This window comes from Schistocerca serialis, chromosome 3 (assembly GCF_023864345.2).
Source record: "Schistocerca serialis cubense isolate TAMUIC-IGC-003099 chromosome 3, iqSchSeri2.2, whole genome shotgun sequence".
NCBI lineage: Eukaryota > Metazoa > Arthropoda > Insecta > Orthoptera > Acrididae > Schistocerca > Schistocerca serialis.
Genome location: NC_064640.1, coordinates 940,132,944 through 940,154,698, shown reverse-complemented (window position 1 = coordinate 940,154,698; position 21,755 = coordinate 940,132,944). Strand labels below are relative to the sequence as shown.

The window sequence follows — 21,755 nt, the reverse complement described above, 5'->3', positions numbered from 1 at the left end:
GCCGGAATTTTCCCGCCACAACTGCCTGGGTACACAAGTCATTCCCACACCTCGCTGGTAGCCCGCCAGAAAGTGTTTTCGCTAAGATTCTGCGAAGTAACGGAACCTCTAGCCAAGCCGCTACTTCACACCCCTCCGGGCGTGTCTTTTGACAATGTCGGCGTCTGCAAAGCATTCACTCGACTTCCTCACACCCGTCGGCTTAACCCTTTCCAGATCAGCGGAGCCCGCCTGTCACCGGACCACCCGGGTGACGAGAGACGTTGCGTGGGAAGTCCGCGTGTGAAGGAATAGCGACTTTTCACTGCATGCAATTAGAGAGGAAAATCGTAAGATAGAAATATGAGAGGGGGCTCATGCCACCTCTCAAGGGTATCAGGGAATAGTGAAGGGAAGTCAGTTGTGTGGCATTATCCTGTTATTCAACCGTATTATCTGTTGTCATGTACACGTGTGCTTTCAAAAAGAGTTTTCTTTTCGGTTGAGTGTGTGATTTTTTTTATGTGACATTTTTCTATCAAGTTTAGAACCGTCTCTTTTATTGTGTGTTGAGATTATCATCATCTCTTCTTCTCTAGAGGTTGGTGTGTAATTATGTTCTCTTTGGTGCTGTGCAAATGTGGGGAATTTTGTCCCATAATAGCAGTCTCATATGTGTTTTAATATCAGACATCAAACGTTCCATCTATTTGTCCCACTTACATGCGATCACGTTAGCTACATTATAATTGCTACATACTTTACGTGCTTCCTTGTATAAGTATACGTCTCTTCTCAGTCTTGGAATGTTTCTGGATACAACTGTCTGTTACGTATGATACGTTTATGCCTTGTCTTTCGGAAATGTTAGTGATTTTATGTGTAATTTTGTGGTTGTGTGCCATTGTGCACCATATTGCGTCTTTGTTTATATTTTACTGATTATTGTGTGTTGTTGTTATGGTAATGAGTGTGCGTGACTGTGACTGGTCACGCTCTGTTGTTGTTTGTGACTTTGTTTTTACTGTTGTTGTTTTTCTGTTACACTACTGGCCATTAAAATTGCTACACCACGAAGATGACGTGCTACAGACGCGAAATTTAACCGACAGGAAGAAGGTGCTGTGATATGCAAATGATTAGCTTTTCAGAGCATTCACTCAAGGCTGGCGCCGGTGGCGACACCTACAACGTGCTGACATGAGGAAAGTTTCCAACCGATTTCTCTTACACAAACAGCAGTTGACCGGCTTTGCATGGTGAAACGTTGTTGTGATGCCACGTGTAAGGAGGATAAATGCGTATCATCACGTTTCCGACTTTGATAAAGGTCGAATTGTAGCCTATCGCGATTGCGGTTTATCGTATCGCGACATTGCTGCTCGCGTTGGTCGAGATCCAATGACTATTAGCAGAATATGGAATCGGTGGGTTCAGGAGGGTAATACGGAACGCCGTGCTTGATCCCAACGGCCTCGTATCACTAGCAGTCGACATGACAGGCATCTCATCCGCATGGCTGTAACGGGTCGTGCAGCCACGTCTCCATCCCTGAGTCAACAGATGGGGACGTTTGCAAGACAACAACCATCTGCACGAACAGCTCGACGACGTTTGCAACAGCATGGACTATCAGCTCGGAGACCACGGCTGCGGTTACCCTTGATGCTGCATGACAGACAGGAGCGCCTGCGATGGTGTACGCAACGACGAACCTGGGTGCACGAATGGAAAAACGTCATATTTCCGGATGAATCCAGGTTCTGTGTACAGCATCATGATGGTCGCATACGTGTTTGGCGACATCGCGGTGAACGCACATTGGAAGCGTGTATTTGTCATCGCCTTACTGGCGTATCACATTTCAGGTGTGTTACGACCAGTGTCTCTACCCTTCATTCGATCCCTGCGAAACCCTACATTTCAGCAGGATAATGCACGACCGCATGTTGCAGGTACTGTACGGGCCTTTCTGGATACAGAAAATGTTCGACTGCTGCCCTGGCCAGCACATTCTCCAGATCTGTCACCAATTGAAATCGTCTGGTCAATGGTGGCCGAGCAACTGGCTCGTTACAATACGCCAGTCACTACTCTTGATGAACTGTGGTATCGTGTTGAAGTTGCATGGACAGCTGTACTTATACACGCCATCCAAACTCTGTTTGACTCAATGCCTAGGCGTATCAAGGCCGTTATTACGGCCAGAGGTGGTTGTTCTGGGTACTGATTTCTCAGGATCTATTCACCCAAATTGCGTGAAAATGTAATCACATGTCAGTTCTAGTATAATATATTTGTCCAATGAATACTCGTTTATGATCTGCATTTCTTCTTGGTGTAGCAATTTTAATGTAGCTTTGTTGCTTAGTTTTGCTGTTGTGTTACTATTGTAACCATTGCCTCTAGAGGAATCTGCAACAAATGAAACAGATTGCAGCAAGAAAGCGGCGTCCGAATTTATAAAACGAATATTTATATACTTGTTGCTGATGGTGGCCATGCACACAAATTTGTTACTTACGTTACGTTCACAGGAAGAAAAGTGGTCAAAGTCTATTACAACATAGATACTTGGTGCAGGGTTTGACAGCGGCGGATGTTTGTACATAAGGCACTACTGTCTGCAGGCCTGGCGCGCGCTGGGAGTCGCAGAGGGAGCTGCAGGGGGCGGATGGGGATGCAGAGGGCACGCGCACGGGCACCGGGGACCTGCTGCTCTACGCCGCCGACCTTACGCGCTTCCAACGCCCGTAAGCCGCTGCACTGCTCATCCACGCAGACAGTTACTCAACACATTACTCGCAGGGGCAAGGGCAAATTTCTCACCTTGGCACCGAGATGACTTGACATTTAAGATTATTTTTGTTCATAATACCTTGAGACATTTGGAAGGTCTATTCAAAGTTTGAATATAATGAATTTCCTTGAGACAGAGAAGTTGCTGTCCATGCATCAGCACGGCTTTAGAAAGCATCGCTCCTGAGAAACGCAACTCGCCCTTTTTTCACATGATATCTTGCGAACCATGGATGAAGCGTATCAGACGGATGCCACATTCCTCGACTTCCGGAAAGCGTTTTGTGGTGTGCGTACTGTAAGACCTTCGGTACACACACCATCAGATTATTTGACTTGTCGCGCTAACGAAGTAGGCGAGTGTCAGCAATATGTCTCGCGGGCTTATCGTGGTGTTAGGTCAAACGATAGAAATGCCACTTGCACGCTCAGAGTAGCAGACTGACGGTGACCAACTTTAAACAGAACTTGATTAATTTTCACACACATTTATTACAATAATAACAAGCATAAAACTTACTTAACTTGACAATCTGAAGTTCCTTTGGTCTTGGTACGTTAATCTTATTCTCACGTATCTCTGATACTTGACAAAGTGTCTATTCATTTATGTTCACGGCTATGTACAGGAATATGATAATCTTATTAGGCGCAGACTGAAACTTGACTACAGACTAAGGCAGACTAAGGCAGACCAATGCAGACCGACTAATCGGAGGTCTATAAACTCGTTATAATATCTCACGCGTTCAGGTATCACTGCGAGAGTGTGATCCACGAGGAGAAAATGTTCTACATTAGCAGCAATCTCATTGGCTGCATTACATATTAATATGCGCATCGACGGAAGCAGAATTTGGTCCGTCTCTAAGACAGCGCCATCTCGTAGTGCGGAGACGGACGAGCGCTGCGCCTGCGCTGTTGTGCTTAGCGGGGCGCGTTCTATTGGGCAAGTTGTGTACGCGCTGACTACGCGGAACTATGTACACAACACGTTCGACTTGGTGCCCCACTGAAGACTCCTAACTAAGGTACGAGCATATGGGACTGGTTCCCAAGTATGTGAGTGGCTCGAAAACTTCTTAAGTAATAGAACCCAGTACGTTGTTCTCGATGGTGAGTGTTCATCAGAGGTGAGGGTATCATCTGGAGTGCCCCAAGGAAGTGTGGTAGGTCTGCTGTTGTTTTCTATCTACATAAATGATCTTTTGGATAGGGTGGATAGCAATGTGCGGCTGTTTGCTGATGATGCTGTGGTGTACGGAAAGGTGTCGTCGTTGAGTGACTGTAGGAGGATACAAGATGATTTGGACAGGATTTGTGATTCGTGTAAAAAATGGCAGCTAACTCTAAACATAGATAAATGTAAATTAATGCAGATGAATAGAAAATGAATCCCGTAATGTTTGAATACTCCGTTAGTAGTGTAGCGCTTGACACAGTCACGTCGATTAAATATTTGGGCGTAACATTGCAGAGCGATATGAAGTGGGTCAAACATGTAATGGCAGTTGTGGGGAAGGTGGATAGTCGTCTTCGGTTCATTGGTAGCATTTTGGGAAGATGTGGTTCATCTGTAAAGGATACCCCTTATAAAACACTAATACGACCTATTCTTGCGTACTGCTTGAGCGTTTGGGTTTCCTATCAGGTCGGATTGAAGGAGGACATAGAAGTAATTCAGAGGCTGGCTGCTAGATTTGTTACTGGTAGGTTTGATCATCACGCGAGTGTTACGGAAATGCTTCAGGAACTCGGGTGGGAGTCTCTAGAGGAAAGGAGGCGTTCTTTTCTTGAATCGCTACTGAGGAAATTTAGAGAACCAGCATTTGAAGCTGACTGCAGTACATTTTTACTGCCGCCAACTTACATTTCGCAGAAAGACCACAAAGATAAGATAAGAGAGATTAGGGCTCGTACAGAGGCATATAGGCAGTCATTTTTCCCTCGCTCTGTTTGCGAGTGGAACAGGGAGAGAAGATGCTAGTTGTGGTACGAGGTACTCTCCGCCACGCACCGTATGGTGGATTGCGGAGTATTTATGTAGATGTAGATGTACACATGCAGCATCTAAGTTTACATCTACGTACATACTCCGAAAGCCATTGTACGGTGCGTGGCGGAGAGTACCCCATACCTTTCCTAGTCCTCTCGCAAACAGAGAGGCAAAAACGACTATCTAAATGCCTCCGTACGAGCCCTAATTTATCTTGTCTTAGTGTTTCTTACGGGAAATGTACGTTGGCAGAAGCAGAATCGTTGTGCAGTCAGCTTCAAACGTCGCTTCTCTACATTTTCTCAATAGTGTTCCTCGAAAAAGAATATTTCCTTCCCTCCAAGGATTCTCATTTAAATTCCCGAAGCATCTCCGTAACACTTGTGTGTTTTCCGAACCTACCGGTAACAAATCTAGCAGGCCGCTGCGGATTTGCTTCGATGTCTTTCTTTAACCCGACCTGTTGTGAATCTCAAATACTCGAGAAGTGTCGAAGAGTAGGCCACACTACTACCCTGCATGCAGTTTCCGTTACAGATAAACGAAATGTTCCCAATATTCTCCCAGAAATCGATGCCTGTCGTTCGCCTTCCCTACCATTATCCTTACATGCTCCCTCCATTTAGTAGTAAGTGGATACGTTGGGTGCTCTCCAGTGGTTTCTAATAGACCAACCTATTTTCAACGAATTAACTAGTTTTTGATTTTGACTGGTTTAATCAACCGTTTTACACTCGGAACATAGGCTAATATCGATAGAACTCAAGGTGGGTGATACGATTTACCCGAGTATGTGTTGACTACAGTATTTAATTTAACACTTCAACGTAATCCTGCACTAACAATTGGTTTTAGATATGCTGAAATTAATTGTAATGTATTCAAATTTATCATAAATACCATACTGCCAGCAAATAAAAAAACTTCACCACTTAGTCTTTGATATATTCCATCTACTTTTTGTAAATCTTGTGGTAAAAATGTTAACGGATTAGTTATTAGCTGGGCGGCGCCCAAAGGTTGCTGTGATTTCATCCACATCCACTTTTTTTTTTAAATATATAAGACTGTGTTCACATATAAGAAGTGGACAAACTTCTTAATTTGACATAAAGATTCATTTCGTTCAGATGAAACAACAGTAATTTTTTTTGGCTGTGGTGGTATCGATACTTTTTTACTGTCAAGGTTTGAATAGCATAGATACCATCCTGAAATAATTCTGAATGTGAACCATTACAATATGGATACATAATTGCTCCATCAACATCTGTATGATCTAAACTAAATATGTGACCAATTTCATGAACAAAAACTTCAAATATATTTGTTTTATCTTTTGGTGTATTCCTATCAATCTCCAAGTACCACCACTCTTCATCAGCCATATGTATTTCGAAAGGTTTATTAACCATAATTGGGAAAAGCACATGACCTAATAATGGACTTTTCCATGTAGTTCCTTTGGACAACAGCGACCATATATTTCGTGCTTACGTACATGAATTTCATCTGTAATTAAAATGTCAGGATAACTAAAGATGACACTGAATGTCAATATACTTTTGCCATTGATGAAATGCTGCCATTGTTATTTGTAATAACTTCTTAGATGCATCTTTATGATTCTATTCCAATTTTTCTTATTCCCTTTGTACATAGTAGTCCTGTAGTCAGTATTTATATCTTTTACGCCATTACAAGGCTTATTCATAGAATTTCAAGTTTCTTCAGTTAACTCAGCAGTTATTTCAAGACCATATGTTTCCTGAAATATAATTAATGCAACAATAAATTAATTTTCACTCACTAAAGTAAGTTTTGTATCATCCTACTTACCCAAGCAGCCATAATCACTCAAATATCTCATTGCTTTATTTCTGTCATCCAGAATCGCTATTTTTACAAACAAAAGTAGCAGAAGTACCTTCATTTATATAGACTTAAAATATTATAAGATTACCCTAAAACTGTCTATTTTGGATGTACTGAAAGGAAACGAAAAATCGAATATATTTATTGATGAACCTGATCTATATAAAAAAATTTAATAATCATAAAAATCTAGTACAAATATATTTATTAAATGGAATCAGTCACCGACATGGCACAGTGTAAAAGCTGCTTCAACAGCTGCTTCATCCACAACAAGCTTTCACATAATAGTAAGTGTGTTATAGTTACTGATGAACAAAGTAATCCATGGTTTCAAGCTTAAGATGTTGCTATAATTTTAGAATGTAAAAGATAGGTAAAGCTTTCAAACACATGGACGAAGATGACAAAACAATTTATGAAAATGTATGGCCTTTCAATTTGGAAGTTCTAAATACACTCCTGGAAATGGAAAAAAGAACACATTGACACCGGTGTGTCAGACCCACCATACTTGCTCCGGACACTGCGAGAGGGCTGTACAAGCAATGATCACACGCACGGAAACGCACGGAACAGCGGACCCACCAGGAACCGCGGTGTTGGCTGTCGAATGGCGCTAGCTGCGCAGCATTTGTGCACCGCCGCCGTCAGTGTCAGCCAGTTTGCCGTGGCATACGGAGCTCCATCGCAGTCTTTAACACTGGTAGCTTGCCGCGACAGCGTGGACGTGAACCGTATGTGCAGATGACAGACTTTGAGCGAGGGCGTATAGTGGGCATGCGAGGGGCCGGGTGGACGTACCGCCGAATTGCTCAACACGTGGGGCGCGAGGCCTACACAGTACATCGATGTTGTCGCCAGTGGTCGGCGGAAGGTGCACGTGCCCGTCGACCTGGGACCGGACCGCAGCGACGCACGGATGCACGCCAAGACCGTAGGATCCTACGCAGTGCCGTAGGGGACCGCACCGCCACTTCCCAGCAAATTAGGGACACTGTTGCTCCTGGGGTATCGGCGAGGACCATTCGCAACCGTCTCCATGAAGCTGGGCTACGGTCCCGCACACTGTTAGGCCGTCTTCCGCTCACGCCCCAACATCGTGCAGCCCGCCTCCAGTGGTGTCGCGACAGGCGTGAATGGAGGGACGAATGGAGACGTGTCGTCTTCAGCGATGAGAGTCGCTTCTGCCTTGGTGCCAATGATGGTCGTATGCGTGTTTGGCGTCGTGCAGGTGAGCGCCACAATCAGGACTGCATACGACCGAGGCACACAGGGCCAACACCCGGCATCATGGTGTGGGGAGCGATCTCCTACACTGGCCGTACACCACTGGTGATCGTCGAGGGGACACTGAATAGTGCACGGTACATCCAAACCGTCATCGAACCCATCGTTCTACCATTCCTAGACCGGCAAGGGAACTTGCTGTTCCAACAGGACAATGCACGTCCGCATGTATCCCGTGCCACCCAACGTGCTCTAGAAGGTGTAAGTCAACTACCCTGGCCAGCAAGATCTCCGGATCGGTCCCCCATTGAGCATGTTTGGGACTGGATGAAGCGTCGTCTCACGCGGTCTGCACGTCCAGCACGAACGCTGGTCCAACTGAGGCGCCAGGTGGAAATGGCATGGCAAGCCGTTCCACAGGACTACATCCAGCATCTCTACGATCGTCTCCATGGGAGAATAGCAGCCTGCATTGCTGCGAAAGGTGGATATACACTGTACTAGTGCCGACATTGTGCATGCTCTGTTGCCTGTGTCTATGTGCCTGTGGTTCTGTCAGTGTGATCATGTGATGTGTCTGACCCCAGGACTGTGTCAATAAAGTTTCCCCTTCCTGGGACAATGAATTCACGGTGTTCTTATTTCAATTTCCAGGAGTGTATAAAAAGAAATGCATTATTTATCAATGAGGGAGACCTGTATCCTTTAATTTTGAAATCTTAAAAAGAAGAACATAAACAGTTTTAAAAAATTGGCTACACATGGAGTTGTACCGTCGATTCGTAAAAATGGAGAACATAAAATCAAAGAGAAAATCACTTACTTGGAAAATTTAAACAAAATCTGAGATGGAAGTATACAAGGCTTCAGAGAAGTAATTCATGATGCGATAGAAATAATAAATGAGAGAAACAGATAAATTATTACCACATGTTGTTCCTCAACCAATCGATCAGAATTTAAACTAATTTTCATTCTTTTAAGATAATTTGACTACAAATATAATGATTATCTAATTAGTACACAAAGTAACAATTTACAAATACAGTCATATATTATTTAAGATAGAGATCCAGATTTTAAAGGAATTTTAAGAATTAATTATGATCCTGCAGCAGCTGAAGCAGCTTTGGGGCTGCACCGTAATTCTATAAATTTGTTTCAGAAAATGAGAGAAAATTTACATATTATTTTCTATCACAAATGACTAATGAAGTATCTGATCTTGCTTAACAATTTTTTTGAATTATGTTCTTTTAATAACATTTCTACACCCTAAACAAGAAATATGTTCTGTTAACCATTCATCAACACAGTTCTTATGAAAAATTTGACTACATTTAGTTTCACAAAGCAATAATTTCCATCAATTAATCATATCGAATGAACAACTGCTTCAGCAGCCTCCTGGCTGCACTATTTGCTACCTTTAGCTTGCTTGCGAATATTTTAAAATTTTTCAAAAATAACTTTATCTTAAAATTTTATAATAAAATGTTTGAACGAAATTTGTTTATGTGATAGACCACCACAAATAAAACTGTATTGAAATTCTCTGATAAAATAGTGAGACAATTCTTCATTCTAAGCTGTAGCATCCTAATATAATTTATCTTGAAATTCTAGAATAAATCTGTAGATAATTCTAGCCCAACTGATATGCATTTCCAATTTAATTTTTCCTGAAACTCTTACACAAATCTTTAGATAAATTGGGACTACATGATGTATGATCCCAACTTACTTTATCTTCAAATTCTCTAATAAAGTCTTCAGGTAATTGTTGATTACATGATATACTAAATGAATCTATTTTGTCTTGATATGCTCTTATAAAATCCTCATACATTTTTTGATATCTTGATATATATAACTAATTCACTTTATCTTGAAATTTTATACTAAAATCTTCAGATAACCAAATAACTTATTTTGAAGTTCTGTTATGAAGTTTTCAGATATTTCACTACACCTTAGTATGTATTCCCAACTTAATTTAACATTAAATTATCTCATAAAGTTTTGAGGTAATTAATAAAATGGTGATATTATATACTTCCATGCTACTTCATCTAATGGATTTTCCTTCTTAACATAATCAACAGACATAACCCCACACATTTCATTTGTTAAATGCAATATATTGCCAACAGCCTAATTTCTTACACATAAGATGAATCATTTGAATAAGTTGTTGTTGTTTAGCTTTTAGTTCATTAATCTCATTATTGTTACTTCATATTTGGTGCATTATTCTCATAGAGATGATCAATAAGTTGGTGTTTTCTCAGTACAGAATATCCTTTAATTCCTAATCGTTTTGTTCCAGCTTTTAATTCACTGACTTTAAGGGCTTGTAGGCTCTGCATTTAAAAGAATTATTTTTCATTAGAAAGATAAAAACTGACGTTTTCTGGAAGCCTGTAATTATGAAGATTTTGTGCTTTACTCATGATGGAATTATGGGGCCTCGTGTGGCAGATGCAGGTTCTCTGAACGTGAAACTTGGAAAACTAAACGAAATAAAAGAGTTCTTAAAAACAATAATTGTTACAAAGCTTTTTCATTAAATGGCAGCTATCACAAGTACATCTGGCACAGCCCTAGGGCTGCCCAAAGCTATGGCTAATGCTGAATCAACTATGATGAATATATTTGACTATATGCAGAAAAGTCATTTGACAGTATCTGATGACCAAATATTTTTAGAAGTATGCCTATCATTGAAAGGCTAGAAACGGATATTAATTAATCCAAATTTACTTTCTTCTATAGGATTTCTGAAGGACAGTCAGCGGTCAGAAAAATCGACCACTGATTTTTAAACAGGAAAAATAATTATAGAATTTATATAGAAAAAGATAGTTACTTACGACTATAGATAATTTCAAATGCAGTCTTATGTTTTTGGATAACTCTAACGCTAAGGAAGTTAAAAAACATTATCTTAACCTAGAATAAATGTTTCTCTCCTATACTGCCTACAGAAAAGAATATAAAGTCATTCACTCTTAACAGCAAGCTTAAGAATTGGAAAACAAACAAAATAGAGGATGAACAAAAACTACTACAAGAGTTAAAAGATAAATATAAAGAATGACCACAACTAAAAAAAGAAACCTTATGCAGCAGAAATGAGAAAAGAACAGATCTTTTTAATTGTCACATCTAAGCAGTATGCCAAGGGAGATTATTTAGAAGTTGATGGTATAGTCTCTAAGATTATCTTTCAGGAAGATACTGTAATTACGACAGCAGAAGGCCTGAACAAGATAAAATACACTCCTGGAAATTGAAATAAGAACACCGTGAATTCATTGTCCCAGGAAGGGGAAACTTTATTGACACATTCCTGGGGTCAGACACATCACATGATCACATTGACAGAACCACAGGCACATAGACACAGGCAACAGAGCATGCACAATGTCGGCACTAGTACAGTGTATATCCACCTTTCGCAGCAATGCAGGCTGCTATTCTCCCATGGAGACGATCGTAGAGATGCTGGATGTAGTCCTGTGGAACGGCTTGCCATGCCATTTCCACCTGGCGCCTCAGTTGGACCAGCGTTCGTGCTGGACGTGCAGACCGCGTGAGACGACGCTTCATCCAGTCCCAAACATGCTCAATGGGGGACAGATCCGGAGATCTAGCTGGCCAGGATAGTTGACTTACACCTTCTAGAGCACGTTGGGTGGCACGGGATACATGCGGACGTGCATTGTCCTGTTGGAACAGCAAGTTCCCTTGCCGGTCTAGGAATGGTAGAACGATGGGTTCGATGACGGTTTGGATGTACCGTGCACTATTCAGTGTCCCCTCGACGATCACCAGTGGTGTACGGCCAGTGTAGGAGATCGCTCCCCACACCATGATGCCGGGTGTTGGCCCTGTGTGCCTCGGTCGTATGCAGTCCTGATTGTGGCGCTCACCTGCACGACGCCAAACACGCATACGACCATCATTGGCACCAAGGCAGAAGCGACTCTCATCGCTGAAGACGACACGTCTCCATTCGTCCCTCCATTCACGCCTGTCGCGACACCACTGGAGGCGGGCTGCACGATGTTGGGGCGTGAGCGGAAGACGGCCTAACAGTGTGCGGGACCGTAGCCCAGCTTCATGGAGACGGTTGCGAATGGTCCTCGCCGATACCCCAGGAGCAACAGTGTCCCTAATTTGCTGGGAAGTGGCGGTGCGGTCCCCTACGGCACTGCGTAGGATCCTACGGTCTTGGCGTGCATCCGTGCGTCGCTGCGGTCCGGTCCCAGGTCGACGGGCACGTGCACCTTCCGCCGACCACTGGCGACAACATCGATGTACTGTGTAGGCCTCGCGCCCCACGTGTTGAGCAATTCGGCGGTACGTCCACCCGGCCTCCCGCATGCCCACTATACGCCCTCGCTCAAAGTCTGTCAACTGCACATACGGTTCACGTCCACGCTGTCGCGGCATGCTACCAGTGTTAAAGACTGCGATGGAGCTCCGTATGCCACGGCAAACTGGCTGACACTGACGGCGGCGGTGCACAAATGCTGCGCAGCTAGCGCCATTCGACGGCCAACACCGCGGTTCCTGGTGTGTCCGCTGTGCCGTGCGTGTGATCATTGCTTGTACAGCCCTCTCGCAGTGTCCGGAGCAAGTATGGTGGGTCTGACACACCGGTGTCAATGTGTTCTTTTTTCCATTTCCAGGAGTGTATTTTATGTTAGCTAATGTGAATGTACAAGTTATAAATTAGTAGAACATTTGCTTAATATTTATTTTGGTGTACACAGTTTAGAGAAAAGTAAAGAAATATAAAATATTCACTTTAACAGTCCATCATATTTTGTTGAGATATTATGTGAGCAATTCAATAATATGGTTGATGAAATAAATGGGTAGAGAAAAAAATGTTTGTGAAGAAATTTTGAAAGTGTCGCCTATCGAATTTAATTAAATTTTAATCAAGGAAGAAACTGAAGATTTACCAGTTATACTTGATAATTTGAACAGAGGAGAGATTTAACCAATTGTTATTTTTGTGTACAACACTATGGTGGATAAAATGAATGTGCTTAGACAACCTCTAGAACTTCTTGAATCTAAAGGATATAAAATTCATGCAAAGCAAATGATGTGGTGGTTGGTTCATTGGTTGGCTGGTTGGTCTGGGGATAAAGGGACCAAACTGCGGGGTCATGAGTCCCTTTTTCCACAATCAAACAGGTTTCAGGCCAAAAACAGTCCTAAAGAGAGTCAGGGTAAGTTAAGAGGCGTAAAACGATATTGGAACCAGTGTGAAAGAGAAAACGAAAGAAGCTAACCAAAAGGAGAAAACGTACACTATAAGGAAAAAGTCGGGGAAGGCATTAAAATAATATAGCAGATGACCTATGCTAGCTATTCACACAAACAAGGAAGAATGAGCCAGCCATTCTGTAACACACTAAAATCCCCAGCAGAGAAGATAAGGCTATAGTAACACAGATAGGGAAAGGACAAACAACAAGGCAAACAAATAGCAAAGAAAAAGTGAGAAAGAGTTAAAATGGAGGGAGGCTGGGGGCCTGGGGGGGAAGGCCATACGCTTACTCTCACATAGTGTGATGAAAAAAACCCTTACCAATAATCGTAAAAGTGTATCAGCCATTGAGGTATGGTCTCTGAGCACTGTTGGTAGTGTGGTGGGAAGGTTACAGGTCCACTGCAGATTGGCTACAAGTAGGCAGTCCAGTATGATGTGAACAGAAAAGTTGGAACCATAGCAACACTGAGGAGGGCCTCGCGATGGAAGACGTGATCATAAGTCAGCCAAATATGGCTGATGTGGAGCCAGCGAAGGACAACAGAGTCCCTGGTGTGGCTCGCATGGATGACTGCAACACATTCGTCGTCTCCTTGATAACATGTAGTTTATTTGGTTACTCAGAGTGTGCCATTCAGTATCCAAGGTCGCGAAAACTTTACGGGGGAAAACCGATTGGAGATCAGTCTCTAGCGCGCCGATCTCTAGAGCTGGCTTACCAATAGCTTGTTTGGCCAGTCTGTCAACTAGTTAATTGCCTGGGATCCTGACAGGTCTTGGGGTCCAACTGAGGGACTCTTGAATGTCTACTGTTTCTGAGGGCATAGAGAGACCTCTCGATAGTCATTACCAAAGGATGGCGAGAGAAGCACTGGTCGAGAGCTTCTAGGCTGATGCCAGCAGCGCTTTTCTTTCAGCTGATGAAGATGGTGAAGTCAAGCTAAGTGGACATCGAAGACCAGTCCCAAAAAGCAGTTAGACTCCACTACCTTAAGTAGCTGACTGTTGAGTTAAAGTACCAGATTATCGTGGACAGTACAATGGCGACAGAAGTGCATGACGCAATTCTTGGCGGTTGAAAACTGAAAGTTCTGAGTGAGGGCTCGTGACTGCGCCTTTAGTATGGCTTTCTGCAGTCGACTTTCAGCCAGACCACTAGAAGAGAATCAGAAGAAGATACAAAAATCGTCAGCATATAGGAAGGGAGATACCAAGGAGCCCACTGCTAGTGCAAGACCATTAATGGCAATTAAAAAGAGTGGGATACTCAGGACGGAGCCCTGTGGGACCGCATCCTCTTGAATATGGGGTGAACTAATTTGAAGTCTGAAGATGTGGAGTCACGAGAAGTTCTGTAAAAGAATTGGGAGCAGACCCTGGAGGCTCCACTTGTGCAGAGTAGTCAGAATGTAGTGCCACCAAATGGTATCGTCGGCTTTCGTCAGGTCAAACAAGACGGCAATAACCGATTGGATGGGTGTTCTGGCACATGGGGTGTGTCAGGACAGTCGGCATGGACACTGAGAAATTTCCACTAACTGAAGGGAGTATTATATGACTCAGAATGGGATGGAATAATAGGTAGGTGTTGTCGTTCCACCTGCTGTTTGAGGAGACGAAAGGCAATGCGGTAATTCTCAGATGCAGAGGTGCAAGCATATGCTCGGCAAGATACCCTGCGATTAGGTTTGGACTGGCAGATACAGCTGCATCTGTGAAAATTCCAGGTACACCTGCAGGCGTCTGATATCCCTAAAGGCATCATGTATTGGTCCAAGCCCTGGAAGTAGAGATTTGTTATCCAATGGTGGAGATGTATCGTTTCCAACACTCCCACTTCCGTTGTTTGATGAGTAGGCACACCTGTGCACGGAGCTGTCTGAAGGCAATGAAGTTCTACAGGCTCTACAGGAGCAGGTTGCTATTACAACATTGGAGTGCCCACCTATGGTCTCTAATGGCAGCAAAGATTTCCTGCGACCGCCAAGTCACTGACTTCCACTGGGGCAACGTGAGGAACAAGGGATTGCCGCTTGATCTGTGGCAACAATGGTAGTAGTGATGGTATGGCTCACATCAACGATTTTGCCGAGCAGCAGAGATTCAACAGTATCGTAGGTGAAAGCATTTCAGTCAGCCTTGGTAAGAGTCCATCTGGGCAAGCATCCATGTGAGTGACGCTGGAGTAGGGACAGAAAGAGTGGAAAAGGGTCACTACCACACAAGTCGTCGTGAGCTCTCCAGTGGATAGACAGTAGAAGACCAGGACTGCAAACCAAATGATTAAAGGCCATGTATGTGCCATATGCCACAATGAAATGAGTGAGGGCACCTGTATTAAGGAGGCAAAGGTCGAGTCGAGTTAGTAGATCCTTGGTGTCTCTACTGCGGCCAATAATCTTGGGTCCACCCCACAAAGTGTTATGGCCGTTAAATCACCCAGAAGAAGAAAAGGTTGAGTGACTTGTGAAATTAGTGCAGGCAATACGTGGTGCAGCACTTCACCATCTGGAGGAAGGCAAATATTACACATGGTAATTTTCTGCATTGTCCTTAACCAGGAAGCCACATATTCTAAAGGTGTCTGAAGGGGCACATATTCGCTACAGAGATACGGTCATAGATACAGACTCCACCTGACACTCTGTCATACTTACAACAGATTTGTAGTACCCCCAATAGCTATGAAGGGCATGGCCCGCATTGCAGAAAACACGTTTCCTGTAGGACAATGCAAAAATCAGGTGTAACACTTTAGAGCTTTTGTAACTCAGCCAGGTGGGAGAAAAAACAGCCGCAATTCCACTGGAGGATGACGCTTTCTGTCATTGGGGAAGGCAGGATGGGACCAAGGATGCGCATTACGCCTCAGGACCAACTGCTGCCACCAGCTGTGTGCCTGCATCCATTACCATTGCATCTGAGGCGTCGGGAAGATTTAGGTCCTCAGGGGATGCCAGAATCTCCGTCCTCCTCAGACGCAGGGCTGTTTCAGAGTGGTTGTGTGGGGGCCACCAGAGTCTCTCATTTCCTAACAGACTTTTTCTTTGTCTGTTTCCCTCTCACCAGTCTTTGGGGGCTTGCTCAGAGGGCATCTCTGAAGTAGCTTCAGGGACAGAGGGAGACTGTGAAGCCCTTTCACCAGCAGCTAATGGCTCCTTCAGCAACTGGCTGGTGTCTTGCTTCACCACAGCAGAAGTCATGGAAGGGAAAGTTCCGAGGTACTTCTTCCTTGCAAGAGCAGCCGGAGGAGGCTGTAGCTCTTCTGGCAGAGGGGTGGGGACCGATGTCCCTAATGGCTGGAGGGGTGTTGTTCACAGAGTAGTTGTTAGAGGTGCAATAGGAGGAGGAGTGCTCCAACCAACAAGGGGAAAGCGTGATTTGCAGGCCCTAAGGGTTCACTGTTTCAATTGTTGGTGTTACCAATTCCAGACAGGGCGATGTCGCCATAGCGACAGCATAGGAGAGTATCATGTGCAAGGGGTGTATGCTGCCTTATTTCCGTCTTGCCTCTGTGTAGGTCAGCCTATGCAGCTTCATATATTTCATTATTTTCCTCTCTTTCTGAAAACCTGCGCAGTCATGCGAATGGGGGGAATGGTGCTCTCTGCAGCTGACACAAATGGGAGAAGGGCCACAAGGAACATTGGTGTGTGCTGGGCGTCCAGATTCCCAACATGTGGGGCTGGTGTGACAATGAGAGGACAGGTGCCCAAATTTCCAACACTTTTAAGCGCCACATATGGGGAGGAACATAAGGTTTAACGTCACACCAGTTAACGTTTTCAGACAATGAAACACCTTCACAAGCCAACATGAAGGCAGTTGTAGCAACCCTCTATACTGCTGGCCACTGTGGCCGAGCAGTTCTAGACACTTCAGTCCGGAACCGCACTGCTGCTACAGTCGCATGTTCGAATCCTGCTTCAGGCATGCATATGTGTGATGTCCTTAGGTTAGTTAGGTTTATGTAGTTCTAAGTCTATGGGACTGATGACCTTAGATATTAAGTCCCATAGTGCTTAGAGTCATTTGAACTATTTGAACCAACCCTTTATATTGGTGCTCAACTGTGTGAGTATGAGAAGATATGTAGAGAATGTAACGCCCTGGACCATATTTAAGCTCTTATGATGGGGTGGGAGGGAGGTATTGTGGAGACGGGAACAGCACCCAGCTTGCAATGCATGTGGCTGGGTGGGAGATGTTTGTATGTGGACCAACCCATTTCTCATTTTCGATATTCCCGGCGCTTCCTCGAACTTGTCTTCCAAGTGTTCAACAAACGACAGAAGCATTGCTGTTAAAAAGGATTCCCCATCAGACGTGCCGCAATCTAAGTATTGAGGGGAATACTTCGTTTTAATGGTCCTGAGCCCTGCGTCCCTCTCATGTTGTAGATAGGGATAGGAATGACTTGGAGTCGTTCCTCTCAGCATTATAGTGCTCCTTACCTTGCTTAGAGACCACCGTGGCCGATCGACCACCAGCATGAGATAACGTCATCTGCCTCATTGTGGTTCATCCATCCCGATGCCACCCACTCTGATCAGGGGCTCTCCCAAGAGGCGCCAACCTGCCACAGCAAAGGCCATATGGCATGATGGCCATTTCTGGAAGTCCTAATGACCCAAGAAGATTGGCATCTACTCCTTGGCATATATGGGAAGTTGGCAGCTCTGGCATCTGCTGTGCACTCATTGTGTTGTCAGTGGGCTGCGACCAAGAGGGTACCTGACAGCCCCACCTTAATGAACTGTCTGCCGTGCTGGATATTAGGTGTGGAGGAAACCAGTGTTGTAAAGGGGCTGAAAGAGGACAGTGGACAATGGAAGAAGATGATGTACCACAGAAGGTGTTCTTGCCCAAATAGCTGAAGTACAGGTTTAATTGCAGAGCCATGACAATAAGAGGTGCAAAAGATCTAATTGCACTGAGGATATATGGTGCACCACGTAGTGTATCCTTGCCCAAATGGCCCACTGGACTCGCATTCGGGAGGATGATGGTTCAGTTCCACGTCTGGCCATCCTGACTTAGGTTTTCCGTGATTTCCCTAAGTCGCTCCAGGCAAATGCCGGGATGGTTCCTTTCAAAGGGCATGGCCAACTTCCTTCCCCGTCCTTCCCTAATCCAATGAGGCTGATGACCTTGCTGTCTGGTCTCCATCCCCAAACAACCCAACCCCAATCCAAATCGCCCACACTTCTATAGTATTTTGAAAGTGTGAGGTCAGACCCTACAAGGGGACCATAATGAACTCAAATTCACAAATATATTTTAAGTATCGAAAATATGTTTTTAAGGTATTCCAAAGCAACACAAAAATCGTATTCTCATCAGTTGTTTGATTTATGAATTTAGAGACTATATCTTTATCATCATCTTCAGGATAATATACAGAGAGAAAATATGAAACTGTTAATTTTCTCACTCACAGTGTATACACTTATATATAAGAATTTTTACTAACAAAATATGAAAATTTAGGACCATCCATATTGGACAGTGTAACACATAATGAAAAATAACAAGAGGAAGAAGCTAATCCATAAAATAACATACCTTTTATTTACCAGATTATTGTATGAATTATCAAATCCTAACAATTTAACATATACATGATCTATCTTTCTCAACTAAATACACATCAGGATATTTTGTTTCGCTGTAACTCATACTCATAAAAATTTTCTTTTACTTCTTCACCACTTAATTTTTTTAATTTGTATGTTATTGGATGAGGATGAATAATATCTGCAATTCTGAAAATTTCTGTTGACAAATTAACTGAGTATCCTTCTTCAAAAAGTCATTTAGGTTTGCTGATTCTCACTCCATCTCCTATTTTAAATTTCACTTAACCCTTGGATACACCAGTATCTGGCTTATAATGTTTTTCATAAACTTCTCTTGGCTTCACTTTTTTTATTGACTGCTTTGTCTTACTGTACTCATCAATTAACTTAGAAACTAAATCAATTCACTTATGGTGACCTAGAAACTAATGATTGTAAAATAGAGGTAAAAAGATATTACATCAATGAATTGTAAATTTTATATCAAACACAACTCAATACTCCATGACTTGAAATGAAATTTAAAGATAAAATATTTATATCTCTAAATCAGTCAGTTAAAACTATACATGTTAACCCTTGAAGACTAACTCCTGTCCACATCTTTTATTTAAGTCTTCTATTAAATCATTCTACAACAGAAGCTTTTAATTCTGTAAAAGGCGAATAGTGATTAATGGTATAATTTTTTGTAATGACTTGAAAGTCTTTATCATAGAATTATTTACCATTATCTGCTAGAAAATTTCTTGGCTTTTTCTCTCTAAATACTTTTTCCAAAAACATCAGCCACATTCTTACCTGTTTTAACTGGAACAGCCCAAGCAAATTTCGAAAAAAACATCAATAACAGTTAATAAATATTCTTATCCTTTATTTATTTTTGCAATTCCTTTTAAGTTACCGGAATCCATTTCTGCTAGATCTGCTTGCCATTAATCATCTATACAAATAGTAACGACATTTGTTCTTTAAAAACTTTTCTCATTGTTTTATATAATTCATCCATAATTTTGTCATGAATATTAACAGTATTTGAAGGGGTGAAAGAATTTATCAGATCATCACCTACAAGATTTTTCAAGAAATTTTCTTTTCTCAATTTTACATAGTGTGCAAAAACCTTTACTCCCCTGTTTTTCATTTTTCTTTGTTACTCTGTGAGGATTATGTGCGTCAGCAAATTTTTTACACTTCAAACAGTATATCTGATCCATTTATATAGATTAAAAATGTAATAAATTTTAAATTGCTGTTCCATTCTATTATCATCATTTGATTTTAAAATCAGTTATCTGAACATGAGTAATTCACCAGAAACATGTATAGCTATAACTGACTGATTTAGAGATATAAATATTTTACTTTTAAATTTCATTTCAAGTCATGGAGTATTGAGTTGTGTTTGATATAAAATTTACGATTCATTGATGTAATATCTTTTTACCTCTATTTTACAATCATTAGTTTCTAGGTCACCATTTAAACTTACTCCAAATAAAATAAATCTCTTGATGTTTACATCAAACTCAAATGTGTAATTTAATAATTCATCACTCTTAACACACCTACTTTTCACTTTATGGTTGTTACAGATTCTGTTTTGAAGATAACTTAATTTACTTACTCGTGTTGTTAAATCAGTCTTTGAGAAATAATCTGTAAAATCTTTTTCTACTTACTTTCTTGTAAACTAATTTGTAAAAGTGTTACAGTTGTCACTACGAAGCTGATTAAACCTAACTTTTAATTATATTTTAATGACATAATTACTGAATTGTGTAAGAATACTTTCATATTCCAGTTTTGTGACAAGATTCGATGATTATTTCTCTAAATATTGTTTGGTAACTGCATCATAACTGGTTACTGGAGCTTTTAAATCTACTAACCTTCTACATTTGAAATTGATGTATCCTTTAGTTACTTGAAAAATTACTCATAATCAAACACTTTGATTAAATTTTTTGATCTATTTTTGTTTCTAATCCATTTAAGTCTGTTTTTGGTTCATTAATCATTTCAGACTGCATCTCCAGCTTATTCCAAAAAAGGTTCATTAATTAAATTTAAATTATCACTAAACTTGCAATTTGCAGATAATAGATTTAATATAAGTATACACAAATGGCCACAAGTTACTCCATAAAAGTTTTGTTTTCGTTGTTGATTACAGTACAGATAACTTGAACTAAAATGCTTAACCACTTCATTAGGAACACTTCTTTCAAATGAATCAAACACAAAATTTTTGTCTTTATTCTTATAATAACACAGATTAATATATGGTATGTGTTTGAGTTAGATAAAAGACGTTTGATTAAACTAATCAAAATCAAAAAATAGTTAATTCATTGAAAAAAGGCTGTACTATTAAAAATCATGTTGTTGCAAATGATGCACTCACTTACTACTACATTTCATATCGCTTTGCAACTATATGCCCAGATATTTAAACGACAGGGCAGTATGAAGCAATGCACCACTAATGCAGTATTTGAACATTTTTTTCGTACTTTTGTTTTTCTACATTTAGAGCTAGCTGCCATGCATCACACCAACTAGAAATTTTTCTAAGTCATCTTGTACCCTCCTAGAGTCACTCAAGGACCACTCCTTACCACACATCGTATTATCACAGCAAACAGCAGCAGCATAATAATATTAATAAGGTCTCATCTTAACCTCCAGCATAGTTTTCTTTGCAATTCTTCTTGATGTAGTGAGTCTTATGCTTTTAATAAAATGGAATTATTCCTTTTGGACCTTTTCTCTTGAAGGAAGATTTAAAAAAGTGTAAAGCATAATAATTTTGCCATATGCCCAAACATTACCTAGTTTTCTCTTTACATGGCGAGAAACGTATACCAGAGTGTGGATATACTATTACCGAGCTCTACCAAAATAGAATGACATGTAACTGAAATAAAACACGCAGGTTCCCAGTGGTGCAAATGGAAGTGTTTGCAAAGAGAATGCTTGTATCAGTAAAAACTTTCGGTGA

The 21,755-nt window shown here is 41.7% G+C and overlaps 1 protein-coding gene across 1 annotated transcript in view; it reads left to right on the top strand.

The window, feature by feature from the left end:
• Nucleotides 1-21,755, top strand: part of LOC126471328 (uncharacterized) — an 80,856-nt gene that overhangs the window by 55,102 nt on the left and 3,999 nt on the right. The window contains exon 4 of the mRNA XM_050099450.1: nucleotides 2,610-2,732. Within this exon, the coding sequence (XP_049955407.1) occupies nucleotides 2,610-2,732 (123 nt within the window). The remainder of the gene's footprint in view (nucleotides 1-2,609; nucleotides 2,733-21,755) is intronic.